This window comes from Podarcis pityusensis (genome assembly GCF_964106645.2).
Source record: "Podarcis pityusensis genome assembly, chromosome: 10".
Taxonomy (NCBI): Eukaryota; Metazoa; Chordata; class Lepidosauria; order Squamata; family Lacertidae; genus Podarcis; species Podarcis pityusensis.
Window position 1 is genome coordinate 39,113,955 of NC_138035.1, and position 20,602 is coordinate 39,134,556.

Below are 20,602 nucleotides of genomic sequence, written 5' to 3' on the forward strand. Positions count from 1 at the left end.
GGCCACAGAGAAGTTAGGCTGGCCTCAACTAGAGCCAGGGCTTTTTTGGCCGTGGCTCCGATCTGGTGGAACACTCTGTCACAAGAGACCAGGGCCCTGCGGGACTTGACATCTTTCCGCAGGGCCTGCAAGACAGAGCTGTTCCACCAGGCCTTTGGCCAGGGCACAGCCTGACTCCCTCCCTCGGCAATCTTCGTGGAGCTCTGGCCCAATGGTTGCCAGTGGCTTGAATTAATTAATTTTATAATGAATGATTTTAGAGTGTTGTTTGTGCTGTACTTTTGTACTGTTTTATTGTTGTTAGCAGCCCTGAGCCTGGCTTCGGCTGGGGAGGGCGGGATATAAATAAAATTTATTATTATTATTATTATTATTATTATTATTATTAGGGTGGCAAGGACTTGTGTTACTAAGGAGTATTTTCTGTTTCATAGGTGTTCTTTATAACCTGCTTGTTTTCTTTGTCTTACTGTCACAACTGTTTTATCAGGCACTGTACTTCTAACCTGCTGTCTGTCTATCATTTCTTACCTCTGGCTTGTATCCAAGTCCTAAATATATATTTTAAATTTAGGCCTATGAATTTGGAATGATTTAAATCACTGCGATGGGTGAATTCTGATGCAAGGAGAAAGGAAGTCTTCACCTTCTTGCACAAAAATCTCTCACATTAACTTATTAGCCACTGCCAACATAAATCTCATAGCATTACGCTGTTAATGTGCTTTTTTGATGTTTCCTGGCCAATTATGAACAGCTCTCTTCTTTTTACTTTTAAGCTTTCCTAAGTTATATGGTAATTAGCTTTGATTTTCTTTCTTATTCTACTCTATTTCCTTTGAAGAAAAAGCGAAGAAAAAAGAAGGTGAGTATTCAGCTTAATAGTTTGTAGGATTACTGGATGTATTTGTGTGTGATATTGTAGTTTGTTTCAGATACTGTAGATCACACATTGACTTGTGGCATTTATTGGCACACTTCAAATGCTTGATTTGTATAATTTTTCCAATTCCTCCTGTATGTCATGCAGAATGAACAACTTCGTCAGGATGTAATTGACTATCAGAGACAGATAGATACACAAAAAGAAACACTTCTTTCACGAAGAGGAGAAGAATCAGATTACAGGTCACAGTTATCAAAAAAGAACTTTGAGCTTGTCCAGTATCTAGATGAAATTCAGGTAAACTTAAAGGGGTTGCCCTTGTCTTGCCTTTATTTTCAGAATTTTGAATCTAATATAAACCTTCAGACTCTATTATTCTATCTAGTGGGCTTTCAGAGTCTTTCCTGACCCAAGGATACTTAGTTAGGCATTTGGGTTATTGTGAGGAGTACTTCACCTTTCAATAACTAGAGAAATTTGTTACAGTGGTGTTTTAATTTATTTTTATCCTGCTTTTCTACAATAATGACCAAAACAGCATACAAGTATCAGTGTATTAAAAATTATTCAAATTGTTTTTTGCTGTATATTGATACAATCAGCAGCACGAAAATAGCAGAAGATAATTTAAAACATCAGCATTCAGTGAATTTTGTATCTTCTGCTGATATGAAGATGGCATAGCTCCAATTTTTCTAGATGGACGTCAATATGACACTTAGGATATGGCTCTTAAGATCTCTTGATTATTAATGTTGCAGATGGCTTTGTTTTAGACTTTGGGGCTAAGAAGTAAGTGAGTAATATATTTCAGTGGATACAGCAGTGGTTGTCAGTTGTGGTGGTCTTGTGGTAAAAATTAATCCTACTTTACTTAGATCTAGGGTTGGCTCTATCAGTTTATTTTTGAGTTTGCCAGAGCTGGCTTTTTTTCAATTTTGAAATGGGTTTCTCATTATAAATATTTTACTTTTAAATTCATAGAGTTTGACTGAAGCTAATGAAAAATTAGAGGCTCAGAATCAGGAAATGAGGAAGAATCTAGAAGAATCGGTGCAAGAAATGGAAAAGATGACTGATGAGTACAATAAAATGAAGCTTATCGTGCAGCAATCTGACATTGTTGTGGACCAACTAAAAAAGGAAAAGGAACAGTATAAGTTTCAGGTAAAATGTAACCTACCTTCTTTCCAGAATCAGATTAGTAAAGATACCGTACAACTATAAAAGACCTTAAAATTGGAATACAATGGACCAAAACAGAAAGATCAAATCAGAAAGATGACACTTCCTGCGTGACCACTGAGTGATGACAAATTGATCATTAAATAAGTATTTGATTCATTTAGCAAATAGAGTAAAAACTGGATAACCATTGATTCCCTTTGTTAATGCATTTGGAGTAATACACACATAGCTTGTATTTTCATACGTCATATTTCATTCATCATATATCAATGGTATCTTACAGGTGCATGAGTTAATGGAGCAACTTAAAGCAAAGAATGAAGAAGATGACCCTCTCATGGCAGCTGTGAATGAAAAAGTGGAAGAATGGAAGGTATTGCATATCTTATTTCAGCTACCTTTTAAGATTTATGTTTTGTTGAAGATTTTCCACCTTACCATATTCTACTTTGCAGGGAATCTTGGCTTCTAAAGATGAAGAAATCATTGAGTATCAGCAAATGTTGTTAACTCTGAGAGAGAAGCTGAAAATGGCCCACCTTGATGCTGACAAGAGCAGCGTTATGGCCCTCCAGCAGGTAGTTTTCTGTCCAATAAGAAGAAACCAAACAAATATTTGTGTTAAACATTAGAAATCTATGCATTGAGTATAGAGTACAACACAATGAACAGAAGAAGTTTACTTTATGTCCCCGTTTTAGAGGGGAGATATTACAGATTTAGCCATCAATATATGTGCTTTCAGTGTACAATGTATTATGTAATCTTAATAATACTAACTAATAATAATTTTATTATTTTTACACTGCCCATCTGGCTGGGTTTCCCCAGCCACTCTGGGTGGCTCACAGCACATATCAGAACATACTAAAACATCAAACATTGAAAGCTTCCCTAAACAGAGCTGCCTTTATATGTCTTCTAAAAGTCATATAGTTGTTCATTTTCTTGCCATCTGAAGAGAGGGTGTTCCACAGGGAGGGCGCCACTAACAAGATGGCTCTCTGCCTGGTTCCCTGTAACTTGCTTCTCACAGTGAGGGAGCCAGCAGAAGACCCTCGGAGGAATACCTCAGTGTCTGGGCTCAACGATGGGGGTGGAGACGCTCCTTCAGGTATACTGGGCCAGGGCCGTTGAGGGCTTTAAAGGTCAGCGCCAACACTTTGAATTGTGCTCGGAAACATACTGGGAGCCAATGTAGGCCTTTCAGGACCAGTGTTATATGATCCTGATGGCCACTCCCAGTCACCAGTATAGCGGCTGCATTCTGGATTAGTTGTAGTTTCTGGATCACCTTCAAAAGTAGTCCCACATAGAACGCATTGCAGTAGTCCAAGTGGGAGATAACTAGAGCATGCACCACTCTGGCAAGACAGTCTGCGGGCAGGTAGGGTCTCAGCCTGCGTACCAGGTGGAGCTGGTAGACAGCTGCCCTGGACGCAGAATTGACCTGTGCCTCCATGGACAGCTGTGAGTCCAAAATGACTCCCAAGCTGTGTACCAGGTCCTTCAGGGGCACAGTTACCCCTTTCAGGACCAGGGAGTCCTCTACACCTGCCTGTCCCTCCGAAACGGTACTTCTGTCTTGTCAGGATTCAGCCTCAATCTGTTAGCTACCATCCATCCTCCAACCACCTCTAGACACTCACACTAGACCTTCACCGCCTTCACTGGTTCAGATTGGTTCCTACTTATAGAGTAGGTTCACTGGTTCACCCTCACTGGTTCCTACTTATGAAATATGAAACCTAAGTTTCATTTGGAGGGGAAATCTGATGACTTCTCCATGTGTTAGGATTTTAATAGGTGTTGTAGACCAATAATGTTTATCTGTTAAAACAGTGCTTCATTTTCTAATGAGCTGCATGTATTAAAACTTACTATAAACTTAGCTGAAACATATATATATCTTTTCCAGCATGAACTATACCTTCTTTCACATGTTTACATTTTATTATGTTATAATCTTATGTTATACCCAACTATGTCACACACTGAATAGACACACTGAAATCAAGCAATTTAAACTAACCTGAGATGATTGATTTCAATGGATCCACTTCAAGTATAACTTATGGTCTTCAGACACTAAACATTTAGCTCTGAAGTTGAGGGTCACTATTCATCAGTGGGGCTGTGGCCCTATTTGAAAGCATGCCAACTTCTTTGCCTGTTCCTGCCAGCGGGGCCTTCAACAATGAACAGCAACCTCTGGTTTACCTTTTGCTTGTACTTTCTCCAAAAGCGCAGAGTGAGGGGGGGTGGTAGCACTTCTCCCCAAAAAATCTGTGGACCCCTGGAATATTCTCATGCTATAATTTTAATGTGGAAACTTCACATGCATGTACTGTGCACCCATAGTAACTAACATGTGGCTCTTTGGCATATGTTACCCTAGAGTAAATTATGAAAAGAACTGTTGTATGCAGTTAAAATGTTAGTTCTGTTTTCATATAACAGTATAAGGTAAGTAATATCTGTCTGGACCAAAGTACAAATTAAACTGAGTTTAGCTTTAAAAAAAGTGCCTCGTTTTTATGATGATGCAGGATGTGCATTTTATTTTTACCTCTCTGCTTTTATTTTTGCTGCTTTTGCCTTTCCTTGTCGTTCTTCTAGATAATATCAGAACTCTATGTTGTAAGTACTTCTGTTTTTCTTTTAACATTGATCTTTTGTTTCTTAATGGCTTACTATCAGTGCTATTAAATAGGTACCAAATTATATTTTTTCAGGGTGTGCAAGAAAGAGACAGTCAGATCAAACTGCTCACGGAACAGGTTGAACAGTATACGAAAGAGATGGAAAAGAATGCAGTGCTTATTGAGGACATGAAAAGAGAACTTCAAAAAGAAAAAAGTAACTTGTTTATGTGTTTTGTGTAACTTTAGCAATATGTTTTGATTGGATTTGAAACTGATTTTATAACCTGGTTAAGACTCAAGTTTGGTTAGTGTTAACCATGATTCTTGTCTGTGCTGAACCCATTTATCATGACTAATACTGTGGATTTTGTGCATGAGACAAGAAAGCACATATTCTTGTGGACCACTACTGAGTGGGAGCCTTATGTCTGCATGGCCTCATAATGATACGTTTCAACCAGTTGGAGGGCCACATGCAGAGGCCAGTCCTCTGCAGGCCACTTCCACAAGTGGGCCAAACCACCCACCAGTCAATCACCTGAGTTAATATGACGCCAGGTGATTAAAACTTCAAGCCATGGCTGTGAAGGAGGATTCTTCATTTCCTAGTAGCTGAAGCTTTCCCCATGTCTGCATCAGAGGACGTTAGGTATGGGAGAGGTAGGTATTGGTTATTCCAAATGTCCTGCTGGATCTAATTAAGCCCAGAGGTTCCCTACCAATGGCCTGAACCTTTTATGGATATTTCATTTCCTGTTGCATGTCTTATGGTGCGTTAATGAATATAAACCATTCTTCCTGAGGTCTCACACATTCCACAGGCAGGTTTGTCCTTATAACTGCAGATGTTTGATCTTCCTTTGGAGAAAACCTCACCCAGTTCTGGTCCTGCTTATTGCATGGAAGCAAGTTCTTACAGAGCTCCTGCTTTTGTATGCAAGACTGAATATTTAATGCTCTCCCCTTCCTGAATTAGATATATATGATGGGAAGGAGGTTTGATTGTTACTCGCTGTGAGTCTCTTAATTTGAATTCACTGTCAGTATGTCTTCCAGTTAGTTTCTCACCAACTTTCTATGAACATCTGTTGTATCTTTTTAGGTCTGTCATCTTCTGCTCAACAGGGCCATATTGGGAACATCCAAGAGAAATTACATATGTTGGAACAGAAAACCAAAGAAGCTGAAATGGTAGCAGAACTTGCAGAAGCTGATGCAAGGGAGAAGGACAAAGAACTTATTGACACTCTGAAAAGAATGCGAGATTATGAATCAGTATGTAGTTTGATTTGATACAATACTCTAAAAGGGTATGGGGAAGACAATAGCAAATTTGTTAAATGGGTCACACATACTTATAAATAATATGTCCCTGAGGTGATGAAAAAATCTGTCCTGGAGTCCTTTTTATTTATTTATAATTTCTGTCCATGCCAGATCTGCCCCTTCCCTTGAATATATTAAATTAGCCGAAGTTGTTCGACCGTAAATAGGTCGATGTCTTGTGATCATGACAGCAGAACCACAGAAAAGATGAAAATTCATTAAGTTTAATTATGCACATATATATCGAGCCAGTGACCCATCTAGTCCAGCCTCCTGTTCTCATAGTGCCAACCAGATGCCTGTGGGAAGCTTGTTAGCTGCAGCCCTCTTCCCTCTTGTGGTTTCCAGCAGCTGGTATTCAAAAGTCTCCAACAGTAGAGGTAGAACATATCTATCATGGTTAGTAGTCTTTGAAAGCCTTATCTTCCATGAATTTGTGTTACTATATTTCTTGGTTAATCCATTTGGTTAATGCACTTCTTAGTTTATCTGCTTTTCCTTTTCTAAGGGAATTTATGGCCTGGAAGATGCTGTTGCTGAAATAAAAGATTTAAAAAAGCAAATTAAAATAAGGGATCATGAAATTGAAACATTAATTAAAGAAGTTAACAAACTTGAACTTAAAATTAATGATTTTCTTGATGAAAATGAAGACCTCCGTGGACGACTGGGTATGTATCATGTTAACTCTTGGAGATATTTAATTGTACAGCGGCCCTTAGATAACCTTCCTATGACCAGGGGGACTGCAAACTGAAAGCAATTGATCCTCTTGTGCTGCTCTATCCTTTTCCATTTCCCCCTTATTTTATTCTCACTGGAAACAATGGAAGTGAAATAAATGGGACTGAACTACCCCTGTTCCACGGCTATCATACGCTCTGGTTTAGGAACATGTTGGGACACTGGAAAGGCGTTGGATCTTTAGGAACCAGTTGTTCCCCTGGTATGCCCCAGCAAACCCATGACACTGAAGCTCCAGTGTTAGGACAAGGACAGCAGAATTTTTTGTGGCAGTGGGGAAGGACCATCTGACATCATGTAATCAAAAGGTTGGGTCCTCTCTCTCCCCACCTTCCCTCAGAGCAAGAGATCCAGGGCTTATTATGACCCCTGTGCCAAAAGTGGAAAGTGCAACTAATTATAGAAGAAGTAGTCTCTCACTGCCGCACCAGGGACAGTGTGAGAAACGTTTCACTAGGATCTGAGAGTTGGTTTATTTGCCATTGTTAGGAAGCGTCTAGAACTGCCACCTAGTGCATGCTCATAAGTGTATATGAGAGTGCAGTTAGAGAATTCTAGAGCATATTGCTGCTTTTAATGAACAATCTGAAAGCAACGGCTGTGGACTGCTCCTAGTGTGGCTTGCTAAATGAGGATCTTAGCAAAAATATCCAACTGAGTGATAATGTAGGAGGACAATTCCTAGATCCCTCAGGCCATCATCCTTGACTGGAATTCTTCTAATTGAATATACAAATTTCTGCAATGTATTACATTTCAGGTCTTGATCCCAAGACAATGATTGATTTAACGGAATTTAGAAACAGCAAAGCACTGAAACAGCAGCAGTACAAGGCTGAAAACCAAATCCTGCTGAAAGAGGCAAGTGATAAATGGACATAGTCATGATTTTCTTGTCTAAGCATCTCAGTTGATTCATCTCCATACCGTTTCAATAAGATTGAAATAATAATAATAATAATAATAATAATAATAATAATAATAATTCTAGGCATTTGAATACATTACAGATTGAAAGACTAGAAGAAGAAAGAGTTGCCCTGAAACAACATATTCGTAAACTGGCTCAGGAGAAAGGAAGAAGAGCTGCAACATTAGGTAGGCTGTCTCTGAAGTTACTTTGCGCCATGCAGCAAACAATAGATTCCAGAAGAACATCTTTGTTTATCTCTTGGAACAGTCTGAATAATGACTTTTTGGTACTGCTGAGGAAACGAATTAAACAATCCTTCTCAAATTCATTGAACTCTTGTTGGGGATCTAGTGTGGTCTTTGGTTTCTATGACAGTCCTAAACAGATGATTATAGCATTTGCCTTTGAATATATATCTAGAGGGAGATGCTAAACCTCCCTAGGTAATCTGATCTGCTAAATTGTTTCATTTAAGCAATATCTGCCTCCTGTGAGATCTCGGCATCCCGGCTGGCCAGTTCCTATCTGTGTTCTATCTAGACCTTTAATCTCTTCCTAAATCAGGTTGGATGGGTGAGGACCAATGTTTTTGTGGTGCAGGCTCCTCAGAGATAATGAGAGATCTTTCTTTTAAGTTACGTACAGAGTTTTTTCACATGACTTGCTTTTGAGACTTTTTATTGCTACTGAGGTCAACCTTGCATTGTTTTAAATTTTAAAGTACTGCTTGTAAACTTTGTTCTGAGTAGGATTGGATACAGATGACCTACAGCTGATTGATACCTTTACTGAAGATCTGAAGATGAGAAGGAGTAAATATGAGTTTATGAGTACAGTTAACGTTGACGAGGTTAAAGAAAAGGTAATGGCCTAAGTTTTATTCATTGTAAATTCCATTTTGACTGATTTCTTAGATTGGAGTATCATTGAATTATCTTTTTAAAAAATAAAAATAAAGCATTGTATACAAAAAAAATCTATATTGAAATTATTTAATGTGTGGCCATCTTGTTAATTGCTTTCACGTATAATGAATGCTGATCTTTATTCTGTAAATAGCAATTAGTGTACAGTAGTACAGAAAGAAAAGCATAGCTTCTCCTAAAACAATACTCTTTTCCCTATTGTGGGAGACAACAGAGGAAAAAAGTAAAACTTTGAGGAATGGATTGAGAAGATCTGGAACGTGTTAAAAGTTTATTTCTCTGAAAAAGTGAAAGCATATTTTCTTTTCTTTTCAGTTGAGTTTTCAGCTTGATTCAGAGATACAAGTGAATGATAACTGTGATGGCTCCGAGTCTTTTACAGTAGAGGAACTTTACAGTTCAGTAAAGCAGCAATCTAAAGAAATGCTAGGGACAGCTTTATGTCCGGTCAGTTACAGTGAATCGAAAGAACTGAGAGCAGACTGTCCACTATCATTTTCTGCTATGCAAGGGAAACAAAGGGCTAGTAAAAGACGACAAAGACAGGAAAGGCAGATGAAGAGAACTGAAGCATCTCGGGTTCAGACCCTGTCACTGGATTTCCAGGAAGGGCTGCCTCTTTCTCTGCTTGGAAAGCCAGTGTCCTCCTATGTAGTGCAGGAGGTCCTGTTGCGAGATGAGAAGGACAATTCTGAAATAAAATTGTTGGATTTAAGAACTGATATGAGAGAGATGGGGAAAGACCAGATCTATTTTCCAGAATCATGGCCAGTAGAACACATGGATGAAGGACTTGATTGTGGCCTGCGAATGAATACATATCAGATAGATCGAGTTGAGAGTCTTATAAGGCAGTTGAGGAGTGAATTAATGTTCCTTAGGTCAGAGGTGAGACATCTTTGTATGTGCTTAAATTTGTGCCTTCCATAATTGATTTGTTTTGTTTTGTTTATGAATCGCTTCATTTGAAACATCTTGAAGCGATTACCAAGTAAAACAATTTCATATTTAAAACTAATCCACTGTAATACAGATGAATGTGCCGCATTTGCAAACATTATATACACACACACACACACACACACACACACACACACTTTCTAGAGTCAAGCACAAAGACTGGGACTTCAGAAACCCAAAACCAATTATTTGTCACTGTCTGGTGTTAAGATTGGCTATACTCGCCCATAAAAGTGTTTGAGAATGTTAGTATCATTGCATCATTACAAAAAAGATCATCCCAGTAAAACGGCAGTGACTGTGTTATTGATAGATACCTTGTTGTGACTCATTATGAAAGGCAACTACAAATAGTTAAAACTGAATTGTGAGGCATATAGAATGTAAAAGTCTTTAGGAGTTGAAATTCAAATGCATTAATTATTACTTGTTCTCTAGAACGAGCAGATATTGAAAGACTTGTTCGCCAAGAATACCCTGAATAAAAGCGCAGAGCTAGAGCTTGACAGACACAGGAGCCAGGAGTTTGAGGTAGTTCAGGGTTTCCCCCTGAGAGATAAAGTCATGATAGTCCATATTAAGAGACTAATAAGTATTTTTCTAATAACTTAGTATAATTTGACTGAATATACTGTCATGCAAATTGTAGCGTTCCCTTTTTACAAAAACATTCTTATTCTTATTATTCTCTCCTTATTACAAAAACATTATTGCTGTTTTGTTTGAAATACATGAAATGCAATATGCTGTCATACATTGTTCAAAATGCAGGTTAGATATGATGTTTTGTCTCATTTAACATTTTTTCAACAACTCAGTTTAAAAAATGAGCCTTTTTAAAGTTCTGGAAACACATTTTTATGGCAATTCTGTTTTTATTGGCAGAATAACTACCTTACCAAAGAATTAAAGGAACGTGACAGGGACTTGGAACAAAACAGGGCCATGATAGCCAAGTTTCAATTGAAATGTAAGCATAAATTTTAATTTACCTATAAAATAAAAGTGCTAAAGCAATGGTTAATGAGTCAGGCAAAAATACACCATCTTGTTGTTTTGTTTTATAAAACTTGCAAACCTTGTAGTATTTACATTGACTTTAAAGAATCCAAGTTTGAAAATATTTTCTGAATGAATCGTTTTGAGTAACAACTCTTGCTAAAATTCATTAATATCTCCTCTTGGAAGTGTGGATACCATAACTAGAAAACCAGCTGAAATACATATGAACTTGCAATTGTCCATTGCAAAGTGTGTGGAAATGAACTATATGTAATGTAATTGCAGTAAAAGAATTGGTACAAGAAAATAAGCACCTTGAAGAAGGCATGAAAGAAATCCTACAAGCTATAAAGGACATGCAGAAAGATCCAGGTGTGAAAGGTGGAGAAACTGCTGTAATCATTCCTAGTCTGGAACGATTAGTAAATGTAAGTCTGTATTTCATTACTTACTTAGCTTAGCTGAATCTGTTTAGCTGAAAACATTAAAAAGATTTCATGATTGCTTGCCTTATGTAAGCATGACACAGGTATGAGACGATAAAGGAAATTGGGTTTTGGAGGGGAAAGTGTATCCTTACCAAATACTTTGAACGGGTTATAGAATGTTTTTTGAAACAACAAAGGCAGCAAAAATATAGTTCAGGTGCTTGCAAACTCGTGTTGAAATTCTAAGGATTTTGCTTCCTTCCTACATAATTGCTATCTGGAGAGGCTGTTCTCTCCAACTATGACATGGTCTGCACTGGAAGGCATGGGGTATCTCTCTTGAGCCTTTCTTATCCCTCTTCAGCAAATGGTCGCAGGGCCATGACCTAGTGTGAAGAGCCAATCTGCGCTGGCTTTCTCCCTTTGGTAGGCAAAGTGGAAGAAAGGAAAGACTGAATGGATGGGCATTGGGATTTGTAGCCTGGATTGCTGTAGTCTGCCCTCGGGGAATCTGCTTAGTAGTCAAGCTGCTGTAGTGCAGCGGCTAAGCAACTGAGCTGCACTTCGCAATTTGATTCTTGTCTGTCCTGTGTGCTAAAACGCTATACAAATCATGTGGTAATGGAATTAACTGTTGCAGAAAAGATCCATGCCCCCCCCAATACATTCGCCATATGTAGAATCACACTTTTGCAATATTCCTTTCCATTGCAGTTTTATTCCTCATGCAGATAGCATGTTTTACTCTTTAAATGGCCAGATTTACTGTTTGGCTTTATATAGTTTTAATTGAACTTGGCATGTATTTGTTAACAGAGGAATCTAGGCGATTGGTAGAGTGCATTTATGCATGGGAAAAATTACCAGACTTGTATCTCCATGTAGGGCTAGGAGAAGAGAGTTTAACTTCATGGAAAGCACTTACTTTCTTTTATGGTGAATCAATTGTTGGCAGGCAATTGAATTAAAGAATACAGAAGGAAACTTCGATGCTAGCATACATTTAAAGACGCAAGTTGACCAACTAACAGGACGAAATGAAGAATTAAGGAAGGAACTGAGGGAAGCACAAAAAGAAGCAGTGAATTTTTCCAATCAGCTTTCAAAAGCAAATGCCAAGGTATGCAAGCTATCTTAGCCTTCAAAAGTAGCCTAGGTAGCAGTACAAAGTGAAGTACACATGGGTTTCTTTCCACAGCTCCTCATATGTGTCATGCAAGATTTGATTGATAGACAAAGGTGGACCCACTGAAAGAGTGCTGCTTTAGTGTGGGGTATTATGGGTGCATACTGGGCCCCTGTTAGTGATGCTGTAACTTCTGCACACCCAAACAGCTGCTCATCTGACCATCACTGAAAGCTGCTTTTTCAAAATTGTGGCGCTTCAGAAACATTTTTATTTGGTGTAAGCTTTCTGGCTAGTAATGACAATATTTTGCAATACATGTAAATGATATACTTAACATATTTAAAGCTTTTCGGTGATTCTTTGCGCCCTATTGTTGCTTATATGTTTCAGGTTGCCTCTTTAGAAAATGAGATCCATTTGCTGCGGCAATCAGAAGATGCCGGTGTGGTGTTCAAAGCAGTAAATCTTCCGGAAGGAATGGCTCCATCTAGTGTAAACATAATAAATTCACAGAATGAATATTTAATATACCTTTTGCAGGTAAATACTTTAAAACTGACGAGTTGGTGTATTTTAACATGTTTACCTCTGTCCATTCTCTCTCTCTCTCTCTCTCTCTCTCTCTCTCACACACACACACACGTATGTGCATATGTATGTATATACCATGGTGGTTTCAAAACCATGCAGTATTTTAATGAAAAACAGAGCATTCTATATTCAAAGTTTCTTATTCATGGCAGTTCAGGATCTCACAAATGGTTTTTAAAGTAATAGTGAAAGGAACAAAATCCTGTTCACATATCTTTTATATAACCTTGATATTATTATTTAAGGTGAAAACTGATATTACATCTTGAACTGCAACTTTTCCCACAGACAAATATATGTGATGAGGTCAGTCTTTGTAGAATATTTTAATTCAGAAAGCATATAGCTATAGGAAGGCACTCCATTTTATATATTTTATATCCATTAGAATTGAAGCTGAGATATGTCATATGTCATATGCCAGAAAGCTATGTCATTAATTTGACGTCTATCATTAGGAACTGGAAAATAAAGAGAAGCTGCTGAAGAAATTAGAAGAAGCGCTAGAAGACTATAAAAGGAAAGTTGCAGTTGCCCGCCACCAGCAAGGCTTGCTGTATAAAGAATATCAAAGGTATAATTCTGAGGATGATATCTTGGTATAGTAGCCAAAGAAGGTGAATTACAATAAATAAGGTGTTTCTAGGTGAATTACAATGCAACCATAAAATCGAACACTACAGTTAAATAGTGTATTTTTATCTTTTTTGGAACAAAAATTGTATTTTTTTCTAGAAAACAGTTATGGGGCAGCAAACTAATGTTGTTAATAAAAATTAATAAATTAGTACTTAAATTAATAGTTTTTTATTCATATTAAATAAATATAAATTAATTAAAAGGGTTTCAAATACCCTTAATAATTCTGGTGCCAAGGATTGTTCAGCTCTAGTACATAATGCTTATATTCAACCATGCTCTGTATTGATGGAAGAGTTAACTTGCTCTTTCTAAAATCTGTTTCCCCTCTATTGGCAGCTTATAAATCTTTTGTTCTGAACTTTCAGACTTCAGATTTTACCTAGCACAATATGACACAATAGTTGCAATAATGTGTTTTACAAAAAGGAAAAAAGCTCTAAACATCCATTTACTTATTTTAGTGAAAGGGAACACTGGCATACTGCTGGTGAAAAAATACAAGAAGAAAAGAAAAGATTGGAACATCAAAAGGAGCAAGATGATGTAAAAATAAAAGAATATTATGTAAGTAGTGATCCTATATTCATGGGCTTGGGTGCCAGGAATGACAAGCTCCACATGAGACAACAAGGCTTTCCCACCTCCTTCCTGCTATGAGTCCTTTCATCTCCTGAAATGCTGTTTCTAAAGGTTGGATTATTTTATGAAGAATAATGTGGGGTCTGGCAAGGTTTTTGAGGGGAGATTTGCAGTGATTTCTCTCATGCCCATGTCTCATCTCATGCAGTTCTTAGGAGTGGCTTTTCCAGGAGTACATAGGACTGGGAGGAGGGGAGAAGAGGCCTGTTATGCACCAATGTATCTGCTTCTGTTTAGCTAGATCAAGGCCACAGACTGCTTAAAATACATGTTAATACTCACATCACAGTGCCAGTGACGTTTTTAATCTTCCCACAGAATTTATTAGATGCACTTGAAAAGAATAGCGATGACTTTAAACGGCTATTTGCGGACTACAGTAGAAAAATAACTGTTCTGAGGGTAAATGAAAGGTCACTGGCAAGGCAGTACACGACCGTACTTGAAATGGAGAAGCATCTCCGGAAAGAGAATGAGAAGATGAAGGCCGAGTTAATAGCTGTGGAGGCTGCAGTTGGAGAAAAGATTGGCCGTTTGCAAAGGTTCAAGGTATGTTTTATATATCATGCCAGCTCTACTCAGATGACGATTGTGTGCAAGACGCTTTTGTATGCAAAGCAGCAGTGAGGTTGTGCTTCCTGAACCATTTCCAGCCTCACATCCTCAGGCAGCACTGACTGTGTGCCACCCAACATTTGAAAAGTAATCCCAAGTGTTGCACACATGCTGCTCATAAGAGCACCATATGGGTCATATTCCTACTCAATTCAGATGTCCTGATTGTGTGGAGCCTCGATACTTCTCTTTTTCAATAGGATTTATCATGTACTCTTTCCAAGTGTCTCTGCAAAATCCAAGCTGTTTTTGAACTTTTCAAAAATGCCACAGCTATTCTCACAGTACAGTTGGGCTTCTATATTCCTAGTGACCTGCCGCAGTATTTTTGAGTGCACTTTCAGCATTCCTCCTTTTTCGAATGCCGTATAGACTGTTTCTTCCTTCTTTGTTCAGGAAATGGCAACTTTCAAGATGGCAGCATTGCAGAAAGCGTTGGATGATTGTGTACCTCTGAATGATCTGGAAATGGCTAATAAGCAGTATAATGAATTAACGGCTAAATACAGGGATATGCTACAAAAAGATAACTTCCTTGTTCAAAGAACAACTAATTTGGAGCACTTAGAGGTAATACTACCATGCTAATTTGAGATAACTTTATATTGAGTATCTACGTTTCTCCATCTCATTTTTATGCTGGTAGTGCAGGTCCAGCAGAAGATTCAGCTGCCTAATATTGTAGGCAGGATTTGAAAGGAAAACAAACTTTTTATTGTCCTTCCCAAATACTATTACAGACCACTAGTGCTTTAACTATAAAAACAGAGAGGGAAGGATATACTTAGGTGTGCTTTTCATAGTGATCTCTTTTGAAAGCTACTTACACTTTAACTTGGGAGACAGCACTGTATGGATGGATCCCTTTCTTTTAATTGGTGTCTAACATTCTCTCACTGCTTGCACAAAGCAATATTTTTGTTTTGTTTTTAAACTGTTATTATATTTTAATTTGTCTTTAAATTGTTTTTGGTGTGCTACATCTTGCCATGCCATATAGCGTGAAAATGCATCCCTGAAAGAACAGATTGAGTCTTTAAACAAGGAGCTGGAAATTACAAAAGAGAAACTTCATACACTTGAACAAGCTTGGGAACAAACAGCAAAATTGGGTGAGTGCATTGTATTATGATCATTTTATTGCAATGAGATGATACATGTTTTCTCTGTAAACCTGGTATTTTAAAATGTAGAGTTGAACAACATTTTGAAACGCAAGCCTTCTTATTCTTAAATTAACAAGAATCCAAACATTCACTTGAAAGCTTGTTAGTATTCTTAAATGGTATTCACACAAGCCTAGAACTTTTTTTAAAGGGAAAAATAAAAGGGAAAATGATGTTGAGCTCAATATATCCCCAAAGGTATCTGTGATCATTAGTACAACTTACCTGTTATTAGAGTGTTTTATTTGCGAAGACAACCCCTATAGTGTATTAGAAGTGAGATATCCTGTCAAGATTCTGCCAAAGTCTGAAAAGATCAACCCAGTCCTTTTGATAAAAAAGGGAAGTAATAATAACTAAAGAAGGTAAAGGGCAATTATAAATGATATTCCAGTTCTGAACTATGCAAAAGAAGATGTTTTAAATATTTTGAAAAAGTTGAAGATTTCTGCCTCTGTTCCGTACTGCAGATTTTATATTGTTTTGTTTTTAAAATGTGTCTGTCACTAAATTTTTCCATTTATATTATTGTCAATTTGTAGGAGGAGACAGTGCTACAGATAAGGCCACAAAAGCCATAACAAACAGTGAGATTGTTTCTATTTCTAAGAAAATTACTATGCTGGAAATGAAAGAACTAAATGAAAGGCAAAGGGCAGAGCACTCTCAGCGAATGTATGAACACTTACGGAACACATTAAAACAAGTGGAAGAACGCAATTTTGAACTGGAAACAAAGTTTGCTGAGGTTGGCTGCTGAGCTGTGATTACATAGTTTGCTTAAGGTGTTGGAAAATGCATTAGCATACTGTTCTCTTTAATTACTCCTATCATTCCTCCGCGCCCCCCCCCCAATAGTTTCTTGGAGCTAGATGCATTTAGAGATATTGCGCTGTTTGAGAGACACTATTGAGTAAGGTGGAAAGTAGGCATATAAGGTTGACAAATTCCTAACACCTAGAAGAAACAGCTTTATGACCAAGCCAAACATCACATTAAACTGTAGTTAGAAATAAACTGTGGATTAATGTGAATACGCAGGATGTTGGTTCATTCTGCTGAAAGGCTCTCATTCCATTTCTCTCACCCAGTTAATTCTTGAGGCACATGAACTAAGAGAGTGGCGTTTTGGGGCAAGTTTATCACAAGCTGAATCCAAGATTGTTTGTAGTTAGTGTTTGTAAGGCTCCTGTATCTTGAAGTAGTCAGAGCAGGCGGAAATTCAGCCCAGGAAAGACATGCTGGTGTTCTAAATTACAGCCAGCTGTGCATGCCGTGAGTCCTCATAATCCTATCAAAGAGTGCCACAAACACCTGATAATGCATGTTGTCTACCCATGTACTAACAGGTTGTTGTTTTGGACTGAATGTAGTGTTCTGATTCTGAATATCTTTACCAAACTTGCCATGTCTTAGCTTACAAAGATCAACCTTGAAGCACAGAAAGTGGAACAGTCTTTGCGAGATGAACTATCAAGCAGTGTGAGTAAAGCAGTCAGCGAGGCAGATAGATGTCGAATTATGGACCTGGAGAAAAGTGAAACTGAGCTCAAGATTGAAGTATCAAAGTAAGTTTAAAGGTTCTTGCATTACTCAGCCCTGCGTAGAAGAGGTGGCGGGGGGGGGGAGGAGAGAATACTTCCAAATTTATTTGAATTTCCCTCTAGAACTGCCCCCCTCTGCCCTTATATGCACGCACACATGTCATGGGAGCCTTTTAAAGGGAAAATTGTGGGGAATGACACTGGTTTTTCACTTTAAAACCCAACCATTCCTCATCCTGGAGCTGCTTTATGACCTGGGGGAAGTTTAAAGAGTAATTGGGAGGTCTTTGGGGAAGATTTGCAAAGGAAATGTTGAAATTGTGTACGCATGTTGCTTTTTGGAGTCTAGTTTTGCTTAATTAAAATTTTATCGGTCATTTTTTCAGGCAGCTTTATGATAAAATAATCATAAAAGAGTAAACATACACCCATTATTGTATTTGTATTTTGCCTTTCCATAGTTAAAACCATGCTCACAGTGGCTTACGACATGAAAATATTTACATAATTACAAATTAACAAAGGTAGAAATAAACAACAAATAAATCACATCAGAAAGTACACAACCAAATTGAAAATACCCACATAAATCATAAATTACAAAAATAAAGATACAAAAACAATATCACAACCTAAGAGTCTGTTCAACAGCCTCAACTTTTGTAGCTGAAGTCAGTCAGGGCCCAGCCTTCCCAGGCGAGGTGGGAAAAGGTCTGTAAGGCAGAGTGTGCAGGTATAAAATACATAATAAATATATAAAAACATTACAAAAAATTATACAGCATCAGCAACTGAAACCTATGCAATTCCACAGAATAGAATCTATGTTTGGAAGCAGCTATTAAAAAAAACCTACACGTGTTTAACATAGTGGTCTGGATTGCATTGTACAGTGGATGCTCGGGTTGCGAACGTGATCTATATGGGATGCACGTTTGCAACCTGCGTCTGCGCACACATGGGTTGCGATTCGGCGCTTCTGCGCATGCGCGACCGCCAAAACCCAGAAGTAACCCATTCCGGTACTTCTGGGTTTTGGCGGTCAGCAACCCGAAGAGACGCAACCTGAAGTGGCCGTAACCCGAGGTATGACTGTAATGTGAAATCATGGTTTAGTGCTGTATGGATGAGGCTCAATGAGCCCAAATGAAGTGCCTGGCTTAAATGAGCCCTGCTTTGCCATTGTATTCAGAAGACCTCTGCTAAGTTATAGTATCACTTTTACAGAATCTTGGCTTGGCGTTATGCACAAACCAAGGATCAAACAATGGTTTCACAAGCCAGCAGAACCTAGGGTTTGAAAATGGCTTCTTATGAAATGTACCTGGTTGAAATGTAATCCTAAGTCAAGAGTATTTAAAAGGGAAACTAAACTCTGAAGATGTCCTTTCACCAGACCTGCAGAAGAATGCGAAAGGGGGAGTGTTGGGAGCCAGATCTTTTGCTCAGGCTTGCTGTAGCTTGTCCACATAGCTTTAAACCGTGTTGCATGTGAATGCAGCCAGTATGTGGTGGGCTACAACTTAATGTAATCAGCTCATTTATGGCATCAAAACCCAGTAGTGTTATGTGACACAACTATTCCATGTGGCACTGCATATGGACCTAGTGATAGTGCTGTTGTGACAATGTTCCAGCTTTTAACCACATTCTCAACCTGTAAACAGTCTTCAGGAAACAGAGAATCAAACAGCTTTTTCATCTGCTAGACATTTTCATCTGCTAGCCTTAAATGTGCAGCAGTTCCATTCAACATATATCCTTTCAGTACTGTTTTTTATTATTTGCATATTGGGGGGAAAAGAAAAAGGGAATACTGTTACCCTTGCAGTATTTTTTGGTAAATAGGTTTCACTTGTCTTGCTAGGCTAAAAGAGCTGTCTGATATTGCCAAGATGCAAGTTGATGCTTTGGAGAATCGCCAGCAATCCAGAGAGAAAGAAGTGGAATCGCTCAGAATGCAGATTTTGGATTTTCAGGTATGGGCTATCTCTGCTTAGAAGCATAACCATTCACCCCGTGACACAGATAATAAGCTCAATACCATGTAAATGCTTGGCGAATGCATTTGATTATAATATATATTTTTATCTTACTTGCTATTCAGGCACAATCAGATGAAAAAACACTTGTTGCAAAATTACATCAACATATTGTGGCCCTTCAGGTTAGTGAAGCCACTGCTGTGGCCAAGTTAGAGGCTGCCATGTCAAAACTTCAGAAGATGGAGGTGGCTAATATGCGCCTAGAGCAGAAACTGGATGATAAAGATCAAGCATTGTACTATACACGACTCGAGGGGAGGAATAGAGCTAAGCATCTCCGCCAGACTGTACAGTCACTGCGACGGCAATTCAGTGGTGCTTTGCCCCTGGCTCAGCAGGAGAAGTTCTCCAAAACTATGATTCAGCTTCAGAATGACAAACTTAAGACTATGGATGAGGTCCAGCTTGCTCAGCAGGAGCGCCGAAATGCAGAGAACAGAGCACTGGAGCTGGAGACAAAGCTAAAAGGATTAGAAGAACTAATAGCCACATTGAAAGATACAAGAGGAGCACAGAAGGTTTGTGATATAACAACTTTAAATATTTATTTGAGAATTGACTCTAAGTTCACATAAAGTTTTGGGGTTTGTTTGATTTGATTTTTCATTTTTATTGCCTTGATTAGCCAAGAGAGAAAAGCAGCATCTGCTTATCAATGTCAACTGACAGAATGTCAATTTCCACTGTAAAAATGTCAGTCACCCCCATTTGAATGTGTGTTGTAGTCCATTAGTGTTTCATCACTCAGATTCTTTTGTATTCATATTTAATCACATGCACACATTCTTCATTTTGTTAATCTGGGCCAAAATGCAAAGAATTAATGAGATGCTTGCTTGTGCCTCTACCCATGCACCAAGGATTCTACATGGTTATGCATTTTTCCCCAACCACCACCCCTTTCAACCAAATTCTCCTGATTTTTGAGAGAAACTCCACCATGAGCTAGTTCATCTTTTTTTCTGCAGTAGTTTGGCACTATTTGGAATCAGTTCGGTCCTTAAATTGTTGTCAGATTTGGTCATTTGTGTATTGTCAGGTAATTGAGTGGCATATGAAAATTGAAGAGCTTCGTCTTCAGGACCTTAAACTGAACCGCGAATTAGCCAAGAAAAAGGAAGAGATTAAATATTTGAACAATATCCTTTCTGAATACGAACGTACCATTAATAACCTGGAAGAAGAAATTGTACAACAGAGCAAGGTACAGAAA

At 38.2% G+C, this 20,602-nt stretch overlaps 2 protein-coding genes across 8 annotated transcripts in view; one reads left to right on the forward strand and one right to left on the reverse strand.

Moving 5' to 3' along the window:
- Positions 1-20,602, forward strand: part of CEP290 (centrosomal protein 290) — a 49,241-nt gene that overhangs the window by 6,950 nt on the left and 21,689 nt on the right. For 2 of the 5 annotated variants that reach the window (XM_080971436.1, XM_080971435.1), the window contains exons 8-34: positions 1,031-1,183; positions 1,871-2,053; positions 2,358-2,447; positions 2,530-2,652; positions 4,694-4,714; positions 4,810-4,933; positions 5,822-5,994; positions 6,554-6,716; positions 7,550-7,650; positions 7,800-7,887; positions 8,452-8,564; positions 8,944-9,516; positions 10,027-10,119; positions 10,474-10,558; positions 10,876-11,018; positions 11,974-12,138; positions 12,538-12,687; positions 13,197-13,312; positions 13,842-13,944; positions 14,338-14,568; positions 15,031-15,204; positions 15,635-15,746; positions 16,343-16,548; positions 17,217-17,368; positions 19,212-19,323; positions 19,452-19,907; positions 20,429-20,593. In XM_080971436.1, coding sequence (XP_080827562.1) covers positions 1,031-1,183; positions 1,871-2,053; positions 2,358-2,447; positions 2,530-2,652; positions 4,694-4,714; positions 4,810-4,933; positions 5,822-5,994; positions 6,554-6,716; positions 7,550-7,650; positions 7,800-7,887; positions 8,452-8,564; positions 8,944-9,516; positions 10,027-10,119; positions 10,474-10,558; positions 10,876-11,018; positions 11,974-12,138; positions 12,538-12,687; positions 13,197-13,312; positions 13,842-13,944; positions 14,338-14,568; positions 15,031-15,204; positions 15,635-15,746; positions 16,343-16,548; positions 17,217-17,368; positions 19,212-19,323; positions 19,452-19,907; positions 20,429-20,593 — 4,368 coding nt within the window. The remainder of the gene's footprint in view (positions 1-1,030; positions 1,184-1,870; positions 2,054-2,357; positions 2,448-2,529; positions 2,653-4,693; positions 4,715-4,809; positions 4,934-5,821; positions 5,995-6,553; positions 6,717-7,549; positions 7,651-7,799; positions 7,888-8,451; positions 8,565-8,943; positions 9,517-10,026; positions 10,120-10,473; positions 10,559-10,875; positions 11,019-11,973; positions 12,139-12,537; positions 12,688-13,196; positions 13,313-13,841; positions 13,945-14,337; positions 14,569-15,030; positions 15,205-15,634; positions 15,747-16,342; positions 16,549-17,216; positions 17,369-19,211; positions 19,324-19,451; positions 19,908-20,428; positions 20,594-20,602) is intronic. The other 3 variants (XM_080971438.1, XM_080971437.1, XM_080971439.1) reach the window with 3 other exon arrangements.
- RLIG1 (RNA 5'-phosphate and 3'-OH ligase 1) overlaps positions 12,584-20,602 on the reverse strand; it is a 39,269-nt gene continuing 31,250 nt past the window's right edge. The window contains exon 8 of one of the 3 annotated variants that reach the window (XM_080971508.1): positions 12,584-12,634. In XM_080971508.1, the coding sequence (XP_080827634.1) occupies positions 12,599-12,634 (36 nt within the window). In that variant the 3' untranslated portion in view covers positions 12,584-12,598. Of the gene's footprint in view, positions 12,635-13,726; positions 13,760-17,976; positions 18,058-20,602 lie in introns of those variants that run through there. The other 2 variants (XM_080971510.1, XM_080971506.1) reach the window with 2 other exon arrangements.